The following is a 20,536-nucleotide window of genomic DNA, read 5'->3' on the forward strand; positions in this document are numbered from 1 at the left end:
TGGACCTTGAAATGATAATGTCCTGAACGTTCTATGAATGCAATAAAATTCATTCATATATATATATATATATATATATATATATATATATATATATATATATATATATATATCAATGGTCCATGCTTATCAATCCATGGCCTGGACATTCTCTGTTCTTGATCGAAGACCCATGCCCTAACAAGTGGCACCGTCTGTGGGAAACAACCGCGACAATAGGGTCTAGAAGATTCGGTATGAAAAATTTTACAAAGGGTGATGATTTCAGTATTTGGATGATAAAAAATGAAGGATCTCGTTCAGCATGGATTGCAAGATGTAATTAATCAAGAAATTATGTCTGCCATGATAGATTCAAAGAAGGCTTCGAGTAAAGTGCAATTTTTTTGAGTTTGGGTGATGAAGTATTAACGTTGAGTTGCAGAAAAAGAAATAGCAGTGGCTTTGTGGCGTAAACTTGAGAATCTATATCTCAAGAAATCATTTTCCAATAGGTTGTATCTTAAGAAATCATTGTATACAATTTATTTGGAGGGAAAAATGGCCATTTGAAGAAAGATTGCCCAAAAAGGAAGAAGAAGTATCTAAATCATGAAAAGACCGAAAAAATAGAGATGCAATAGTAACGAGCGACGAGTATAATTCTTTCGATGTTCTTCTGGCTTCTGCATCATATATAAATGGAGGTTGGTTCTTGGATTCAGGGCTGTTTTGTCCATATGTGCCCTAATAAGGGTGACAAAATACAACACGATCCGTCAATCTGACACGATCCAACACGAAAAAAATAGGTTCGGGTTGGATGGATTCGGGTTAGTGTCAGGTTAGGCGGGTTTCGGGTTGGGTCGCGGGTTGACCTGAAAACCTTTTTTTTTTTTTTTTGAAAATATTACTTATATTTTTATATATTGTATGTTTGAACAAAATTTATTGTATATTTATATGATAAATTTTCATCATTTAATATTTATTTTACATATTTTTTATTTTTTAATAATTGTTTATTTAATTTAGTAAATATATTTTTAATTTTCGACAATTAAACTTTTAAATTTAAATCGAAAATTTTGTTATTATTTGTTTAAATTAAAACATTATTATTTTTTATTTTTTTGCGAATGTTTTTCATTAATTTTTTTTAAAATAAATAAAATTCGGGTTAGACGGGTTGAATCGGGTTAGACGGATTCGTGTTCAGGTTGGGGATTTTCGGATTGTTTCGGGTTCGGGTTGAAAAAATTCACGGGTTAACCCGAAACCCGACCCAACCGACTTGATTGACACCCCCAATGCCCCAATAGAGAATGATTTCCTGGTCAAATTGAAAATGAAGCTAGTTTGGGAACAACAAAACATGCAAAGTCATGGGAATGTGCAATATTAAATTGAATATAGCCAATAGACGTGAAAGAGTGATTACTTCAGTATGATATACATATTCCAGATTTGAAGCGAAGCCTATTATCTGTAGGAACTGATCTCGATGCAAATGGATTTAAAGTGAAGATTGTGGATGTAGTACAAATGAAAATATTAAAGGAATCCTTGACAATAATGAAAGGTGTTAATTAAGAAAAATGGATCGTACATCCTCGAGGGAAAGAAGATTTCTGGTTTTCCAAACTTATCTACAATAGGACAGACGACGGACAGTACTCGAAAATGGCACCAAAGACTTGGCCGTGTGAGTGAATAAAATTGGGCAAGAGAAACTCTCAAAGAAAGAAGTCGAATTTATATTATGTGGTGATAAAATAAATGGATTTGATATCTGTGAAAATTGTGTCAAGGGTTACAAAGTATGAAATTTAGAAACAACAAGTCCAAGGTGTTTTGTAACAAGGGGTGTAATCTTTGATGAAACAAAGATGACAGACACACAGAGAATTGATAACATGAATGATCATGAGTCTCCTAAGTCTAACTCGCAAATTGAGATGGAACAATCTGCAGATAATGACTCTTAGGAAGTTATAGGTCAAAACCAACCGCATGAAGCAAATTGTAAGGATCAAACTCGAGCAGATCATGGTACTAGATCATACAAACTTGCTAGAGATTGGGAAAGAAGGATTATAAAAGCTCCAGATAGGTTTGGACAAGATGGTATGATCTATAATGCATTGACTGTCAGTAATATTTAGTGGATATCATGTTTGGGTGGTTCCCTCGATGTGATTCACACTCGAGGAATCGGAACCAAATGCCACTATGACATGGCTACACAACCAAAATACACCTTTTGAGTACTTAATTATTTTTTCTGCCATATCTTTGAACCCACGCACATCCACCTTCAAGTGCTGCCATTTGACTCCATATACTTCAATTTATATTTACAATATTGTGATTTTACAAAATACATATTACAAAATTCTGCCATGACCTTCCATTGCCATGCAATATCATACGTAATCACCATATCATACAATCGATGTCCCAAGCTACTTGATCAGCTCTCTCTGTCTATATATATATATATATATATATAAAGTAAGAAACGTGAGATGATCATTATCTGATGAAGAAAAACATTTAATTTAAGTGCTGTAAATATGGAATATAATCAAGCAAAAAGAACCTACTTTATTCACTGATTGCTCCTAAGCATCTTTCTTATCTTGAATATGGATGTCCATATCAAGATAAAAATGTTCTTGTTTAAATGCAGAATAACTTTGTTTATTAACGATATTTTATCCACCATAATCTTTTAAATAATTGTTTATATAGAACTAGAGGATGTTTTACTTTTACATATATATATATATATATATATATATATATATATATATATATATATTTTAAATTAAAGTTGACGTCGAAGAACAAAAAATAAAATTTTGTGCGTGTGTTTTTAAAAGAAAAGCTACTAAATTTTACGTAATAATACGAAGATTATTAAAAACCTTCCCAACTTTCAAAACATTATGTAAAAGTAGGTTTTTTTCCTTCAAAAAATTAATGTTTAAAAAATAGTACACTTGTAATAATAGTGGGATTCTCATTCACTCATATTTCACGTAAACCCCACATACCAATTCTTTTCAATTCCCACATACCAATTCTTTTCAATTCCAATTCAAATTCATATCCCTTTTCTTTTCTTTTCTTGTTTTTGGAAAAAAAGCTCCTTTTTCCACACTACTACAAGGTGTTTTACGTTATATGTGATAGTGTTGTGTGTGTGTGTGTGTGTGTGTGTGTGTATATATATATATATATTCATTATTTTAACAATTTATAAATTTGACTTAGAAGAATCGAAAAGCCAATTTTTTTTTTCCTTTTTTAGAAGAGTTGATTGATAATTTCTACGTAATAAGTCTCCTAAAAGCTCACCAAGCTTCAAAACATTATGTAAAAGTGTTTTTTTTTTAAAATAAAAAAATCATATATATATGTAAACAAGTTTTAAAAAAAGACTAGACTTGCAATAATACTGGGATTCTCATAACCCCACTCGTATTTCATGTAAACCCCACCAACCAAATGGCAAGCCCAGAATTTTCATTTTCAATATCAATTCCTCTCCTTTTCTTTTTCTTGTTTTTGGAAAAAAGCTCCTTTTACCACTCTCCCTACTTTATGAATGCTCTATGGGTCCTAACGCTTGGGCATCGGCTATTTTATAGGCTACAACAATTTCAACCAGTTGACGATTGTCGTACGCTTCTTTGTATTTCTTGATGGAACTTTCTGTGATTTTGCTCAATTGGGTCAGCTCATTTCCTTATATATGTTGTGTTTATGAAAACAATCGTGTTTAATTCTGGATTTGATTGTAATTTTCTTCTGGGCACCTGTAATTAGTGGCCTTATTTTGATATGCCTAACAGTACTTGCATAAACTAGTTGTATGTGCTATGATATTAAAGCTATGGACTTCATGATTGTGTGTTACGCACTTTCTTGATTTGCAGAACATTATTTGGAAGTTAATTAACATATGATCATAGTGATCGAATTTTTTTTTAAAAACAAATCTTTCCATCACTAAGCAGCTAGCTAAGTCCCGGGTTCTTGATCACTTGACAGTGCTTGTGTCATTGCTAGATTATGTAGTGTGCGTATTGTTATACTAAATTATTACTTTACCAAGTAATTGCTAAGTTTAGTAACTGGTACAAAGCTAAAAAATGAACAGGAGGTTGGATCATGATTTTGTAAAATTTAGCACTTTTGAGTGAAGTGCTTGAGCACTTGATCATTTAGCCTTTACTTTTTAGACTACCTGTAGTACGGCGTGCTCATAGCTCTTTAAAAGGCAATTCAAGGTCCTAATAAGTCGTCAAGTTCTTAAGTTCAAATAGAAACCTTACTTTATGATAGATTATGAAACTATATTTGTATCTAGCGTGTTTGTTAACTTGAAGTTGCTGCTAATTACATGACAAATCATGTATGTATATATATATATATACATATGTTGTCGTCTCTTCGGTATTGTTTGTGCTTCATGCTATCATTCTTTTCTTGCCTTAGGTCCATCTTCCTGGAATCACCTAAAACACGCAAGAAGTGTGAACAATTGGACTCTCTTGCTACGCAATATAGTGAAAGCACATGGCTGAAGCCTTTTTCATCATGCATCTTTCTTTGACGCCATATATTTATTTCGTTCTGCTCTTTTTCATGTTTATCAGCTGTTTTGCCACCAATAAGCCTGATGTTGAAGGTACATCATACGCTGTGGTCTTTTCAAAAGGCTATGTAACATGCTAATCATGTTTATTGACTACTCAATATATGTTTCATGCTTTTATTTATTTATTTTCTCTTTTTTCGAATTTACAAAACTTATGTTCGGGAAAACCAACAGCTCTACCCCTGGGCTGTTTGGTTGGCCATGCGTTAGGTCATCGCTTCCACTCATAAAGATTCTCACGTTGCACTGCAACTCAAAGCTATATCAGATGGAAATCGCAAATTCTAGTTAATTAACGTGATTCAAATTTTTGGTTGGCATAATCTGACGTATATCTTGTATTTTTGGTGATATTTCAGGCTGAAGCTTTAGTGGAGTTTCTAACAGCTCTGAATGACTCCAACAATAGAATTATAGATTGGAACAATTTCTTTGTCAGCCCTTGTTTCAGTTGGTCTCATGTTACATGTACAAATGGAAACGTCGTGTCACTGTAAGCACAGTGTTTACTTTGTGAAGTTCTTTTGAATTGGATACAATATAGTTTCTGACATATTAATGTACGAATGGCTCAACTTGCAGGAGCTTGGCTTCTAATGGTTTTTCTGGAACTCTTTCACCTTCAATTACCAAATTAAAGTTTTTGGTTAGCTTGTAAGTGCTAGATTCTGTCATACTCATGCTGCATAACATTTTGAAAGCTTTCTTTTTCGAGGCGTAACATGTAGTTTTTTTGTTTGAGATATGATGATTTTCGTTTATTTTTGCAGGGATTTACAAAACAACAATCTATCTGGTCTCATACCCGATTTTCTTAGCGGCATGTCACGACTGCAGAATTTGAATCTAGCGCATAATAGCTTCAGTGGCTCTATCCCAGAGTCTTGGGGTGAACTTTCCAACCTGAAACATCTGTAAGTCAGTCAATGCGTGGAACCTCAGTCACAGTAGCCCATCTCTTATATTATCTGACATCCAACATATTACATTCTCTAGGCTCATTCTTGATTCAAAGTTTTGGTTTCTCTCTGAATTTCCACTGTCAGGGTATTGAGAGAAAACAACTTAAGTGGATCTATTCCCGAATCACTAGTAAAAATTACTGGCTTAAAGGAAGTGTAAGAAGTCTTTGTTCAGCCTTAATGTTATTTCATCTACGCTCTTTCACCATTGTTCTAACAGACGGATCCATAAGAAATTATTTGATTGCAGGGATGTTTCATGGAACAATTTGACAGGAAGGATTCCTAAAGAGTTGTTTTCAATTCCAATCTTCAAGTACGACTGATTTCCTCTTGGAAAGTTATTTTCTTGAATCACTGTATGGTTATATTAATCAATTCCATTTACATGACAAAATGCCATATTGCCATTCTCCTGCTCCATGTGTCAATGAAAAGAAATCTTTGTTCTCTATTAATGTTGTCAAATATGAGACACCGATTAATAGGATTTTGCATGTTTTATCTGTATCTAATTTGCGTCCACTGGTGCATGATTAAGTAACTTCCACCATTATTATCTTTCGTTCTGTTGTCTTATGCATCAGTTTCACGTCCACTCATCTAACGTGTGGAAATAACTTCCATCAACCTTGTGTGTCAAGTTCATCAGTCCCAGGTTTGTTTTGTTTTCCCTAAGTTTTTTTCGGAGACATACCTTGCTATTGTTTAAAAAATGATTCTTGTACTGGAATAAAATAAAAGATGAAACTGAGCTTCTCGAAAATATCAATGCAGCATCTAACAAAAGATCAAAAGTTCAGATTGTCATCACAGTTGTAAGCATTGGCGCATTTGCCCTCTTTATACTCGGGACTGTAGTTATATGTCGATTGCAACAAGCACATAAACTCGAGGATGATATATTTGTTGATGTGGCTGGTACATTTTTCTTCTCCTTCCTCTTTTCTGCCTTTTTCTTGGTCTTTGATGGTTCAATCTTTGATTTCATGATTATCACATTTCATATAATTTGATATTTATGGAAAAAATTTCACTTGTAATCTTATAATCACAGTGATGCAGTATTTCTCGTCATTTAATCCTGTAAGTTCCACGACTATTTGTGGTTTTTACACAAATATTTCCCAATTCAGGGCATCTCAGCAAGAATATTCATTGAAATTGATGTGTCGTGTGAATAATTAAAATTCTGATCGATTTTAATTATTTATGACGAAATGGCTGAAATAAAAAGACTTGGTGATAAATCAGAACATTTTTACTAGAATGGTCAAAATTGATGACTAGACAATAGTCACATCATGAAAATTAATAATCATATAAATGAAATTCTAAATTTGACGATCCTCACATTTCTAAAAAAATACCGAATTCAGTTGAACTCTGTAATAACATGTAACCACCTGCTCTTACATATGGTTATTGCGCAGGTGAAGATGAGCGTAAAATCTCCTTTGGGCAGCTCAAAAGGTTTTCCTTACGTGAAATGCAGCTTGCTACTGATAATTTCAGCGAAAGTCATATAATCGGACAAGGGGGCTTTGGGAGAGTGTACAGAGGAATCCTTGTGGATAATACCAGAGTCGCTGTAAAACGTCTCATGAATCATCATAGTCCGGGTGGAGAGGCTGCATTTCTGAGGGAGGTTCATCTGATAAGCGTTGCAGTACACAAGAACTTGCTTCGCTTGATTGGATTTTGTACAACTTACACGGAGAGAATTCTTGTTTATCCATTTATGCAAAACCTGAGTGTGGCTTATCGCTTGAGAGGTAATAGGAGAAAAACCAGAATTTGATTTAGGGGAGACCGTGAATTATTTAATGTATAATACCTAAGGAAAATAAAAATATGGCACATTTTTTGATGACTCAACACCTTTTTTCCTTGAATTTGCTAGATCTAAAGCCCGGAGAGAAAGGTCTGGACTGGCCAACAAGAAAACAAATAGCTTTTGGTACTGCTCATGGCCTTGAGTACCTTCACGAGCATTGCAATCCAAGGATTATTCATCGTGACGTAAAGGCTGCAAATATTCTGCTTGATGATGACTTTGAAGCTGTCCTTGGAGATTTTGGGTTGGCTAAATTAGTGGACGCGAAACTCACACACATGACTACTCGAGTACGCGGGACAATGGGACATATTGCCCCTGAGTATTTGTCCACTGGAAAGTCTTCCGGAAAGACCGATGTTTTTGGCTATGGTATTACTCTTCTTGAGCTTGTAACTGGCCAGCGTGCTATAGATTTTTCTCGACTCGAAGAAGATGAGGATGTTCTCCTGCTGGATCATGTAAGCTTATTCTCTCCTCTATTTCTTGGCACTTCGCCCGCTTATATAGGCTTTGATGTGTTGTCTTGTCCATCTCTCCTAATTCTCTAATCTGACGTAATCAAGATAAAAAAACTACTACGAGAAAAACGGCTGGAGGACATTGTGGACGAGAACTTGAACAGCTTCGAGCCCAAAGAAGTCGAGACTGTCCTTCAAGTGGCAATGCTCTGCACGCAAGGTTCACCAGAAGATCGCCCGACGATGGCACAAGTTGTATGTATGTTGCAAGGAGTAGGCTTGGCTGAGAGATGGGCAGAGTGGGAGCAACTCGAGGAATCGAGAAATCAAGACTTTTCACTCATGTCTCACAAACTCATTTGGGCTGAGGATTCTACTCAAGACCAAGAAGCTATACAATTGTCACAAGCAAGATAGAAAGCGTGTCTGAAAGAGACCTTTTTCTGTAAAAGCCAGGCTTGAAATTAAGAGAGTGGTGATACTTCATATTATAGAAAGCACATCATATGTACATGCATAATTTTTGTTTTAGATTTTGCTAATGTTGATGATATTGTTAGGGATTTTTATGTGTTTACTGAGATGAGAGAATGACGTTCATACACGCCTTTTGCTATATTGTTGATATTGCTAGAAATGATCAACTGATCACTTTTGAAATTTGGATTCATATAATTATAACAAAAAATTCTATATTCATTCATCAAATATATTTATTTGGTACAATTCAATATATTCAAGTTTGTTTTTCATTCAAGGAGTTGGTGGTGGCACTAGTTTTAAGATAATTTAAGTGTCTTCTTGCATTTATGTTCCATCTACATTTTTCCTTCATGTTTTTTTCTTTCGAAATCAAATATAACTTGTGATCATGGGTAATAACTACAGTACAACTCAAATGTCCTTGCACTTACACCTTACCTGAAACTCAAATGTCCTTGCACTTACACCTTACCTGACCAAACCTAGTGCACATCTGACATACTATTAACATTGCTGGGAATGAACCTCTGGTACCATTTCATCATGTGCAATGCAAATGGGTTAAGGATCAGAAAAGTAAGTATCTCCACTACGTATTCTGTCCAAATCTATTTTGCATCATAATCACTAATTAATCTTACTATTTCAAGCTTCTCAACTCTGCGGATAAGCTTTCTCCTCAATTGATGTGAGATACTTGTGCTAAATAAATCCATAACGTTTTGAGATTTTATAGAAACAACTTTCATGTTTAACTATTGTAACTAGTCTAACTGTCTTCATCACACATGTGGAACGAAGGAAGAAATTCATCAGGTAGATCCAAAATAATTTTCATGAAAGAAATCAGGTGAGTACATTGACATTCATTTTGAGATCATCTGCAACTTTTCTCTCTCTTACATTGTTGATTTGTTCCATGAAATATATTTGATAAATGATCTGCACAACATGTTATCGTGTTTTTTCACAGAAAGTAAAAAAAAAAAAAAAAACTATCGCCCCCCGCCAAAAAATAAAGTGTCTGAAGCTTGTAGGGCGCAAAATTTGAAGACAGCTTTGCTAGACAATAAGATGTGACTGCTGGAAATTATTTGAAGTTTCTCAAAGGTGCAACTTTTGTAGTCGACGCATTTGATATTCCTGCTCTGCATGCATAGCCCTTCATCACATTCTTTCATAATCTAGCTTATCTGACTGCAGGTAGCCACAATCATTCATCACAAAGAGCAACAAGAAGATTTATGTTATGAACTTTTCTAGGTCGTGATCATTCAACACTAAAGAAATGAAGGTTGTAAATGGAAGGCCAGAACAAATTGAAAAACCAGGGACCTTAATAAGCATGTCTGTTGGGAGCCAAGCAGGTGCAGTTGTTATTCCGACCCATGCAATCTGTAGACACAAGGAAGATTTAGAAAGGAGCAGGTGTTCAGCGTAACAGATTTGGATCCAGAATAAATACGGATCACTTTCTGTTACAGACATTGTTGAAAGCCGTAAGCAAATGTTTCGACAGCTAAACAATCAGGTATCACAGTCACATGTACCGAGGAGTTGAAAATGTTATATTTCTTATATTGTGTGCTACTCTTTGTATTTTATATGCCTCTCGAGTTACAGAAATCAGCAATGATCCATGTTGCAACTCCGGGACTACCTTCCACACCAATTTTGGTAGACTGTCATATATCAATGAGATAGCACATTCATGCACATTGAAGTGAGAGATATGAATTGTACTTACTAGTGCATATTCACCGGTTTCAAAAATGCGCAGGTCCAGCACCTAATACAAGATTATCTGGTATTAATATTGAAGGCCTAGTGAACTAATTAGATATACGGACATGCACTAGTACTGAAAATGCATAGCTTAAAACAGTCTAAAAAACGGTACCTCTCCCCTGTCTTCATATATATAGTCCAGTCCTTTGTAATAAGGTGGGTGTCCCACAGATAAATACTGAAAGAAACAAAGAATTGTTTACGTTACACTCTTTTCCCATCCATATGCATTTAATGATGATCGACATGTGAAATTGTCTTGCTCACATTGATACTATTGAGATATTTCTCTTTGTCCACTCTCACAATCTGCCCTTTATTCACTATCAAAACCAAATGAAACAAATTATTTGTATAAAATTGATCGATTCTTTTCCATCGGAATAAAACAGGTTTATTAACAAGGAGATATTTACTGGAGTAAACAGTTTTCTTGGACTTGGGAGCTGCTTTGATTGTGGACTGATCATCGGAGGGAGATGTTTCCTCTATCTTTTCATTCTGTGGTGGCTCTGAGGATTTTACGGCTTTGATTACATATGGTAATCGACGTGGGATTTTTCTTGGATTTATAAAGAACGTTGATATCGTGGCTAAGGAGCTTTGAGAGAGAGCTGCAGTGGATGCCATGGATAATAGAGGAAGTACTTCACTTGAGCGTCGAACGCTTTTTTCTAGATAAGGTTTTACCGTCTGAGCTTGATTTTTCGCTTTCTCAAGTAGCCAGATGTTAAAGGCCACAAAATTCACGAGGATTATTACAGTTGAATATTGTGGGACATGTTTACAATAATATTTGAGATATGTTCGTAATTTTTTTTTAAAAAAAAAGGAAAAAAATTGATAAGTATATATTTATTGGAAGGTTAAATGTTGTTTTGCAGATGACCTGCAGACTAGACGTTCATGTCAAATGGTCCCCTTGAGATCTACTGTGGCGGGCATCGACCTGGAATTTTGTGGGATGGTTCTTGGCAAACCTGTGAAGCCGCCATAGGTCTGGCTCGGGTTAATATTTATGTTTCAATTTTTTTAATTTTTTTAGAAATTGTCTTTTGTTATTAATTTTTTAACATTGAATTCTTATTGGGACGACTAAATCCTTGAGTACAAAAAAATACCTGAGAATGGCGCTCGTAAATTGCCCATGTTTCATTGCTTTGACAGTTTATAATTTTATTATAGGCGGAGATTTCTCCTCTCCGTGGATCTACTTCGGACAGAGAGCTTCAAAAGATGGAATCTTGATTCGCATGCAAAATATATGCAACTTTCCTTGCTTATCTTTAAGAAACTTGAGAGGTTGGCATTGGTGGTATATCCATGACACTGGTATATCAGAGAATGGGACCCCCCAAGAGTGCCATCTTATTTGCCAATGGGAATTAGGAAATCTCACCTTATCCACACTCCCACCACCCTTAATTCCAACTCTCTGATCTCACCTATAATTAGTTCCACATCACTATTAAATTTTAATCACCTCTTAGTTAGATCGATTACCTTTTTCATATGTAGTGGGTCACACTTTCTTGGGTCTAGAACGCAGGAAGATGTGAATCATAGGATCCAACAATCCAGCACAAACTTCTCCTCTAAATTGCTTAAATATATACTCGTCTGAAAATGTAGTAACTGAATGACAAGAAGAGGTTAGCCACCAGCAGCGCTAACTTCGCACGGGCATACACTGTTCCATTTGGTACATGCAATTTCCCTGAGAACTTCACTGGCTGCCAAGATCTTGCTAAACAAAAGATAACGACGCCCTCGTTGTTATACAGTGATGCATGTTGATTACTGGGCTTTTAAAATAAGTGTGTTACTGTGCTTTAAAATTGTTTATGGCAGAAAGTACCATTCCTGAGTGATGATTTGGAGTTATCACAATTTTTTTATATTATAGATTGAAATAGAAAATTGTGTGAAGGGAAAGACACGTACAATTGTGAGTCAAACGTGTTCTGGAAATGGTGATCAACTTGTGTTTAGTGTAGCATAGCTTGACTGCATGTATGTAATTTTTTCCCATTCAAGAAATTATTAATTCCATCTTATGAACTCGTACCATGTAATTTTCTTGCCATTTTTGTTGGTTTTTTTTTTTTAAAACCATAATAAGTAACGGTAATTGGCCAGTTTGATCAGTATATATATATAATTTGTTCCATTCTGTCATTTGCTGTTCCATCGTACATGTATGGATACGTGGAAACTCCAGTCCATGCAAACCGATGTGCATGTATATCCACCTGCCCATATTCCAAAGCATCTCCATTTTTATGTTCATATACCAATAGCCACGTATTTAACCTGCATGCAAATTAAACCCCGGTGAACTATGCTATAGCCTATATATGTATATATATATATACCCAGCTAAGTAATATCCATCACCATCAAGATTTCACTTAAATGGCCAGCTTGTTTCTCATGGTCACTTTGCTGGTTCTTCTGGCGACGCCGACGGTCACTTTCTACCGTGCAGCGGCCACCATTACGACGGTGGAAATCGATAATCCAGGAGAGCCGAGGTGGTGCGGCCAGAAAATTGAGAGCCAGCGGCTGAGTTCATGCCGGAAGTACCTTATAGATGGCAGCCGATTTGTGCCTGAAAATTACAAGGGAAGAGGCCACGGAGGCAGCTGGAGGGAGGAGTTTCCACGATGTTGTGATGAGCTTGAACGGATCAATGAGCGGTGTAGGTGCGAGGCTATCCAAAAGGTGTTACATTTAACTTAAGAATGCTGGCAATATATTCTATGATCTAAAATGCGATATAAATCGAATAACATTGAACGTGTGTGTGTGTGTGTATATATATATATTGATAGGTGGCTGGAGAACAACAAGAGACAGGGGAATTGCAGAGAAGAGAGATGCGAGAGATGAAGCTGACCGCACAAAGCTTACCGGGATTATGTCGCATTTCGCCACAATACTGTGACCTCGAAAACGCTTTCACGTTTTAATTCAATGTATGATGGATAGATATATCATGCATGTATAAATAAAGCCTAGCTAGTGCATCGTTCAGAGCGTTATTAAAGGTTGAGTTTATATGTTAGTAAGTAATTACCCCCCCCCCCCCCCCCTTACATTTTAAGCACCATATGTTCATATGCAGAGATATCAATTTTCTCTCGTGGGAAAAATCCGAAATGGGACGAGAATCTCTAATTTTTTCAGGTTTGAGTCTGGGCTTGGGTTCAGGGATTTTACTGAATTTTTTCAGGCATGGGTTTAAGTTCGGGGATTTTTTTAAAATTTTCGAAGGACGAATATGAGATTATTCTACTCAATCTCTAATTTTGCTTCGAAATTAATATTAATAATAAAATAATAATATTATTAGGATTAATAGTATAATATTATTATTTTTTAAAATAATAATAATAATAATAATAATAATAATAATAATAAATTTTGATTTGAGAAAATCTCCAAATTTGTTTTCGTCTTGTCTAATAAATATTTTTTAAATTAATATTTTTTAAACGAATAGGAGAATTTGATCTCCACAGTTTTTGGTTCGAGGAAAAAGCGGGGATCGAGATGTGGATATGGATGTGGATGAAATTTAGAAGTTGAGACGAGAATGGGGATGACAAATCCGTACTAACAATCCCCGAATTCAAAAAAACGGATATCGGAGCAGGGTATGAGGTGATATGAAATTCGGAAATAGAGATGGCAAACTCGGCCACATCTCGCCCAGCCTTGTTCCCATCTCTATTCATCTTATTGTTTTGTACTAAAACGGATCCGGATCGCCTGCTGTGCACAGCTTGAATTTTTTTTATTTGTTTTTTAATTTTTCTTTTTTTTTCTCTTTTTTTCCTCTCTTATTCTATATTGTTTTCCTTCTATTTTCATCCATTTTTTTTCCATCTTCCACAGACATTGGACAATTTTATATGAAATAATATAAACATTTTAATTTTTTTATGTTAAATTAATAATTTTGCAATTAAAAATTACTATATTAAATGTTTACATGTGAAAAATCGTATCATTTTTTCGAATTTGATGAGTATTATTAATTTTTTTCCAATGAACAAAATTTTTAACAATATAAAACTATTAACATGTTAATGCTTAAATTAAAATTTAGAGCATTTCCATCATACAATATCAAAAACTAAAATTCAACACCACATTTCCATCAAAAATAAATAATTCATACATTTTTAAACTTAATTTCAACTAACAATGTTAATCGGCTATTCTTTAAATAAAAAACTACTCAAGAGCATTATTGGATATATCTCCATTGAAATCCATGGCTTCAAGAGAATGGTGAGGATGATCAAATTGTGCCTACATTAAATAAGAATAAATATTATAAAATCAATTTTACCATATAAGAATTAATATTTTTTTGGCTTAAAATTTTTACCAATTAAAAAATTTCTAAATATCATTAAAGTTCATACCATTAATAATTTAGTGAAATTGAATTGACCTCCAGTTGTTTGAAGACATGCATGAGGTACCGGATGTGCTGAACAAGATACGGGTAATTCATCATGTGTTCCGATGTCCTACAATGATTGTAAAAATAAGAAATCTAGATAATTTTTATTTCAAAAAAATATTAATATTAGTTAATTTATCTCGACTCTCAAATTTGTTTTTCTTCGTTTTGCTTGAAGTTCTACCCAACTCTTCAACCTTCTTGACTTTTTCACACCATTTCTTTTCTTGAATCCTTTTGCTTGTATCATAGAAGGTCCTATCGATGATGTCCTGACACCACTATTATTGTCTTGGCTCACTTCAGTCAAACGCATTTCCATGACTTGCTTGGTTAGATCACATACCGAATTATGCACCAAAGAGAAAGTTGATTGGTGGACGGAGGCTTCGGTTGCCAGTCTTACGAGCATCATACAAAGTTTTCTATATCGTTCTGTACTTTCTCGTTTGGGATCTTCTTCGACTTCATTGCCCATACAATCGTGTACCACTCCACTCCTAGCTTTTCTCGTCCATCTATTCAAGATATAATGCTCTGACAGTTTTTTTACGTCCTGCACATCATATACTTTCACAGCATGACAACACAATAATCCAGTCATCTCGAATTTTCGGCAACTACATGAATCATCTTTGTGCTAGGATTAAATGTCACCCTCCATTCTCCTTCTTTATCAATTCGCCCGACAACATATTCAAATAATGGTTGAGTTTCATTTTTATATTTTATGTAAGCAGCTGCGAACAAAACAAACTCTACTTGAAATAGATGAAAGATAGTGAGGGTATAAATTTCAGAAAGTTGACGCAACATAGGAGAACTCTCTAGCTTTAATCTCGGTAATTTTTGACGTGTCTCAAATTCACATCTTAGCTCATTGTACCGCTTTTCCTCCAAGACCTGTTCGAAGTGCTTAAAAAATTGCATTATATCTAAGTCGGGTTTCATACAACTCTTGACATCAGAATTGACACTTTCACTGAGTTGTGTGCTTCTCATACCAAGTGTGAAAGCCTTGTTCATGTAACAAGATGCCTATTTCTTCTTTATATTGTAAGTGGATTGCAGCCATGTGTTTTCTTGATATTATATTGTACTAGTAGAACACTCCAAGCCTCCTCGAATCGGGTCTCATCGTCAATGTCATACATACATCTCTTAAAATCAGTTAAGAAATGAGAACCATCTTTCATCAAGTTTCCCAAGTGTTTGATGCCATTTTGCATCAAATGCCATGTGCACAATCCATGAAATACCTCAGGCATCACCTCCTGTATGGCCTTTGCCATAGCTTGATCCTGATCAGTGAAGATAGTGAGAGGCTTTTTTTGCTTGTGTGCCTCTAAAAAAGTTTCGAACAACCATTTAAATGATGTAGCAGTCTCATCATACAAAAGTGCTGCACCAAAAATCACTGCTCCTCTATGATGATTGAAACCTGAGAAGATAGCAAGTGGTCGGTATGCACGGTTCGTACAATACGTGGTATCTAGTGACACAACATCACCAAAATACTCATAGTCGATTAGCATTCTCGCATCAGCCCAAAAAACATTTGTTATCTGTTCCTCCACATCCATCTGATTAGCATGGTAAAATGATGGATTTTTAGATAATTGTTGTTGAAAATATCGCATCAGACAACCAACTTCCCCATATACCATACTTCTTTGTCTTTTGGATCGAATATAATTTTTAGCATCCAACCTTGTATAACCAAGACCATCTATTCCCCCTGCATGCTTACTCATCAACTGAAAATTTGATTTTTGTTTAAGCCCAACATCCTCTGCCAAATCAATCTCATAGGCTTGAACTTCTGTAATTTTACGTTGGGAAGACAACATATGAACTGTTTCTTGAATATGGAGTGAGTGATTATGCTCTTCGATAAACTCATTAACTTTATATTTACTATCCACAAATGTGACACCCATTCTTACTTTACAATTTGTTCGAGTCTCAAGCCGAGGATTGAGTGTCGATGATTCTCTTTTGTCATTTTTACGAACACCCTCCTTGCAACAAACATATTTATACGAAGTTATAAATCCGGTGTTCTTGTTCTTGTTAAAATAATGCTTCCTAACTCCAAATCCAGTTTTCCCACCATATTCAACCCAAAACTTCCAAGACTCGTCTAGACTATCAAATTCCATACCAATCTTAGGCTTGAATTCGATATTTGAATTATAATCCATCAAGAATCTGAAACTATCAATAAAATTTTTGGCTTGTTTCAGATCAATAGCAACATAAAAAATGAAACCAATAAAATCAAATAAAAAAATCGATAGCTAAACAATTAGAAAAAAAATTAGACATTTAAAAGAAGAAAAAATCGAACCTGGTATGTTATAGTATTTCTTGCAAAAAAATAATAATAAAATTGAGTGAGAGGAAAAACGAGAAAAAGAAGAAAATGGACAAAAGAAGACGAGATGAAAACAAATGTTTATACTATTTTCATATAAAAGTGTGTGAATAATGTTTGTGGAAGAGAGAAAAATGGAGGGAAAAAAAGTAGAAAAAGAGAGGGAAAAAAAGAGAAAAGAAAAACGAAAAATTAAAAAAAAAATAAAAAAATCAATTTGATGCTGTGCACAGCAGGGGATCGGGTTCCGTACTAAAACAGAGAGAATGTTGTTGAAAATTAATATTTAAATCTGTATATTGAATATTTGAATGTTGAATATTTGAATCTTGAAAATATCAATTGTAAATATTGAAATTAGTGTATGATGATGTATGTAATGATGAATTTGTTTTTCGGATTATTTGTAAAGAAATTCTATAAATAGATCTCTCTCATTTGTGAAGAAAATCACAATTGAGTAAAGAAAAAATTTTATAAAGCATGCAGTTTGGTAAATTTTGAGAGTTTATATTTTTATTTTTTATCATAAATTTTTATTTTTTCGTAACAAATAACAATATTTTCCAATATAAAAAATAGAGTGTTAAACATAGAGTGACTCTCAATCATTGAATTAAATGTTAGTGGAGAAAAACATTTATAGACGCGCAAGACACACGCTGAATTGACTGCTTCCTTCCAAAAGGAAACACAGCAGAACCTTCATTTAAATTTGAAATGGTCAAAATGATCATAAAAATAAATTCACGTCCATCCAATCTTTGCTTAATCGCAAAACATTTTGATTACTATTTCTTTTGTTTTAAATTCGCAAAACATTTGATTTACTATTTATTTTGTTTTAAATTAATATTTTTGGTCGAAAAATATTTGTAGAGGATAAATTAAAATAACAATGACAAAAATGTAAATTCAAAGAATGTGTACAAGTCCAGAAAAATCCCAACTAATCTGGTCAAAGTCTTCCCTCCGTGAGATCCACAAGTTGAAGCTCTCCATCTATATTGCGCCAATTCCTCTCGAACCAAAAACCCATTTCACCAGATTTTGCACACAAAAAAATTAAAAAGAATCCATGGACAGAGAACAAGAAGAAATCCAGTTTCTTGGATTCTTCGGCATACTTCAAGAATCATACAACATAGTTATATCATGGAGGAAGATTTTCAGCCAAGTCATGCTAGCTTTGATTCTACCTCTTTCCTTCATCTACTTAGCTCAAATCCAGATTACCCAACTCCTTATCGCCAAGATCTCGACCAACGAGGAAACCCTCGAAAGAACCCAGGTGGGCACTCGTTCCTACGACAGAATCTCCAGCATCATATCATCCGAATGGATTGAGATTCTCTTGTTCAAGATTGGGTATTTACTGTTTTTCTTGATTCTCGCGCTTCTCTCTACATCAGCAGTAGTTTACACCATCGCATGTATCTACACGGCCAAAGAGATCACGTTTAAGAAAGTGATGAGTGTCGTTCCGAAGGTCTGGAAGAGGCTAATGGTGACTTTCTTATGCAATTTCGTCATAGTCTTTGCATACAATATTGTAGCTGTAGTTATAGCTGTCTTTGCGATTCTTGTATTGCAACCCAGTAAAAGTGTTGGGGGGATATTACTCCTCTTTTACTTGATCATATATTCTGTCGGGTTGTTTTATATTAACATGATATGGCAGCTAGCAAGTGTGGTCTCAGTTTTGGAAGAAAGTTATGGCCTAAATGCAATGGCGAAAAGCCGATCTTTGATCAAGGGGAAAATGGGTGTCTGTGTGGCGATTTTCTTTGTATTAGGTCTATGCCTTGTTGGAGTTGAGGCAGTATTCAAGATTTTTGTGGTGATGGCTTACGAAAAAGGGCTCGGATATAGAGTTGGACTGGGGATTGGTTGCTTGAGTTTGATGTCGATTCTGATGCTGTTTGCTCTCGTTATGCAGACGATTATATATTTTGTTTGTAAATCATCTCATCACGAAAATATCGATAAATCCGCCTTAGCGAATCATCTTGGTGAGTATCTTGGGGAGTATGTTCCTTTGAAGTCCAGGGATGTTCAGATGGAGCAATATGAAGTTTGATCGGTCAATTTTTTACATCACTCCTTTGGTGTCTCTGTGATCTTGTATTATGTAATGTTTTGGCCTATGGGATCATGGTACTCTTGTGTCGCAAAATTCTTTATTCTAAACGAACATATGAGTTCATATCTCATGATATTCTTCTCGTTGGATTGGAGTCCATGTATACATTCGAATTGCGTCGCAAATAATAATGTATGATTGTGTTATCAATTCAAAATGCGCAGAAAGCCAAGAAAAGAGATTTTGATATCCCTAAAATGTAAAGTTACAGGTCATCTCACTTGTGGTGCATTGACATTAGATAAAAATTTGTGTGAAACAGTCTTACGAGTTGTATTTTGTGAGATGAATCTCTTATTTGGGTCATCCATGAAGAAATATTACTTTTAATGATAAAAGAATTAGTTTTTATTGTGAATATTAGTAAGATTGATCCGTCTCAGATATAAAGATTCGTGACATCGTCTCAATATATATCTACTCTTGACATAAAACTCTTATAATCCGAAAGTTAGTTCGGGTTCTTATCTGATGTGCAAGATCAGATTTGTCGTAGCACAATTTTGTATATAGAAAATTTAATGTCGGATATATGAACCCATTCAAACTAATTAATGCGAATGGTTGAGATGAACAACAAGCAGAATATATTAGTTGATATCATTGCAACTGGATTCAGAAAATCTATCGAGGGGAGGGATCGAAGGGGGCAGGGCATGAATAGGGTCGGACCTTTATGAGGCCATTGCCTCGAGGTCCGATCTTGATGGGGCTCAACATCTATATTTTGAGTTGGTGACATACCGAAATTAAAAAAATAATAATTATCCAATATCAAATAAAATAGATTAATTTGAATATTTTTTGTTTATAACTGATCAAACTCGATATTTTCTCCAAGTTCTGCTTGAACAATTTAAACAATATTAATAGACTTTGGGGTATTTGTTGAGTTTGAAGAAGTTAAAGAGTTAGTCATTTAATTAGCTTGTGCAGTATTGTATAGAATTTCAATAATCTTTTAATATGTTACAATGTTTGAAAAAACTGAATAATTTATTTTCAAATAATTGTATTGCCTATAAGATATTTTTTAATCATACCAACAACAGTTGTTTAAGCCTAAATAAACTTATTGAAGTTGAAGCTAATAAAAATTTATCTTCGATTAATAATATCACAAAATATATTAAATAAGCTAGTTATATTTTTTATTGACAAAAAAATTGTCCGAAAACTATATATATATATATAAAAGAGTTAGATCACTATCATGTAATTATTTCATAGTATATATATACACACTATAAAAGAGTTAGATCACTATCATGTAATTATTTCAAATAATTATTGACTTATTTTTTATGTAATATATTGTTTCTTGTGTATTTATATATTATTTATTGTATTTATTATTTTC

At 34.4% G+C, this 20,536-nt stretch overlaps 4 protein-coding genes and 1 long non-coding RNA gene across 7 annotated transcripts; 3 read left to right on the top strand and 2 right to left on the bottom strand.

The window, feature by feature from the left end:
• Window positions 1-3,468: 3,468 nt before the first annotated feature.
• Window positions 3,469-8,512, top strand: LOC140836435 (probable LRR receptor-like serine/threonine-protein kinase At5g63710). 2 transcript variants are annotated; one of them, XM_073201954.1, is made up of 12 exons: window positions 3,469-3,719; window positions 4,486-4,679; window positions 5,010-5,141; window positions 5,231-5,302; window positions 5,419-5,562; window positions 5,695-5,766; window positions 5,861-5,926; window positions 6,198-6,268; window positions 6,388-6,531; window positions 7,044-7,385; window positions 7,514-7,908; window positions 8,014-8,512. In XM_073201954.1, exons 2-12 carry the CDS (start codon window positions 4,567-4,569, stop codon window positions 8,323-8,325), a joined length of 1,863 nt encoding a protein of 620 aa, XP_073058055.1. In that variant the 5' UTR covers window positions 3,469-3,719; window positions 4,486-4,566; the 3' UTR covers window positions 8,326-8,512. The 2 variants fall into 2 exon arrangements, with proteins under 2 accessions (XP_073058055.1, XP_073058056.1); XM_073201955.1 differs by having other exon boundaries at window positions 3,487-3,667.
• A 681-nt stretch (window positions 8,513-9,193) lies between these two features.
• LOC140836436 (NAD(P)H-quinone oxidoreductase subunit O, chloroplastic-like) lies at window positions 9,194-10,975 on the bottom strand. Its single transcript, XM_073201957.1, has 6 exons — window positions 10,596-10,975; window positions 10,447-10,502; window positions 10,292-10,357; window positions 10,139-10,180; window positions 9,727-9,786; window positions 9,194-9,588 (listed from the first exon to the last, which is right to left on the bottom strand). Exons 1-6 carry the CDS (start codon window positions 10,807-10,809, stop codon window positions 9,559-9,561), a joined length of 468 nt encoding a protein of 155 aa, XP_073058058.1. The 5' UTR covers window positions 10,810-10,975; the 3' UTR covers window positions 9,194-9,558.
• Window positions 10,693-12,282, top strand: LOC140836437 (uncharacterized). Of its 2 annotated transcripts, none has more exons than XR_012119095.1 (3): window positions 10,693-10,870; window positions 11,075-11,176; window positions 11,365-12,282. It is a non-coding gene; the product is annotated as an uncharacterized lncRNA (long non-coding RNA). The 2 variants fall into 2 exon arrangements; XR_012119094.1 differs by having other exon boundaries at window positions 10,722-10,862; window positions 11,064-11,176.
• Window positions 12,283-15,705: 3,423 nt separating this feature from the next.
• Window positions 15,706-16,860, bottom strand: LOC140837338 (protein FAR1-RELATED SEQUENCE 5-like). Its single transcript, XM_073203470.1, has one exon. The coding sequence runs from the start codon at window positions 16,858-16,860 to the stop codon at window positions 15,706-15,708; it is 1,155 nt and encodes a 384-aa protein (XP_073059571.1).
• A 1,079-nt stretch (window positions 16,861-17,939) lies between these two features.
• On the top strand, window positions 17,940-19,244 carry LOC140836438 (uncharacterized). The gene has a single exon (XM_073201958.1). It carries the CDS (start codon window positions 18,112-18,114, stop codon window positions 19,111-19,113), a length of 1,002 nt encoding a protein of 333 aa, XP_073058059.1. The 5' UTR covers window positions 17,940-18,111; the 3' UTR covers window positions 19,114-19,244.
• The last annotated feature ends 1,292 nt before the right edge of the window (window positions 19,245-20,536 follow it).

Source organism: Primulina eburnea, chromosome 7 (assembly GCF_022965805.1).
Source record: "Primulina eburnea isolate SZY01 chromosome 7, ASM2296580v1, whole genome shotgun sequence".
NCBI classification, from domain to species: Eukaryota; Viridiplantae; Streptophyta; class Magnoliopsida; order Lamiales; family Gesneriaceae; genus Primulina; species Primulina eburnea.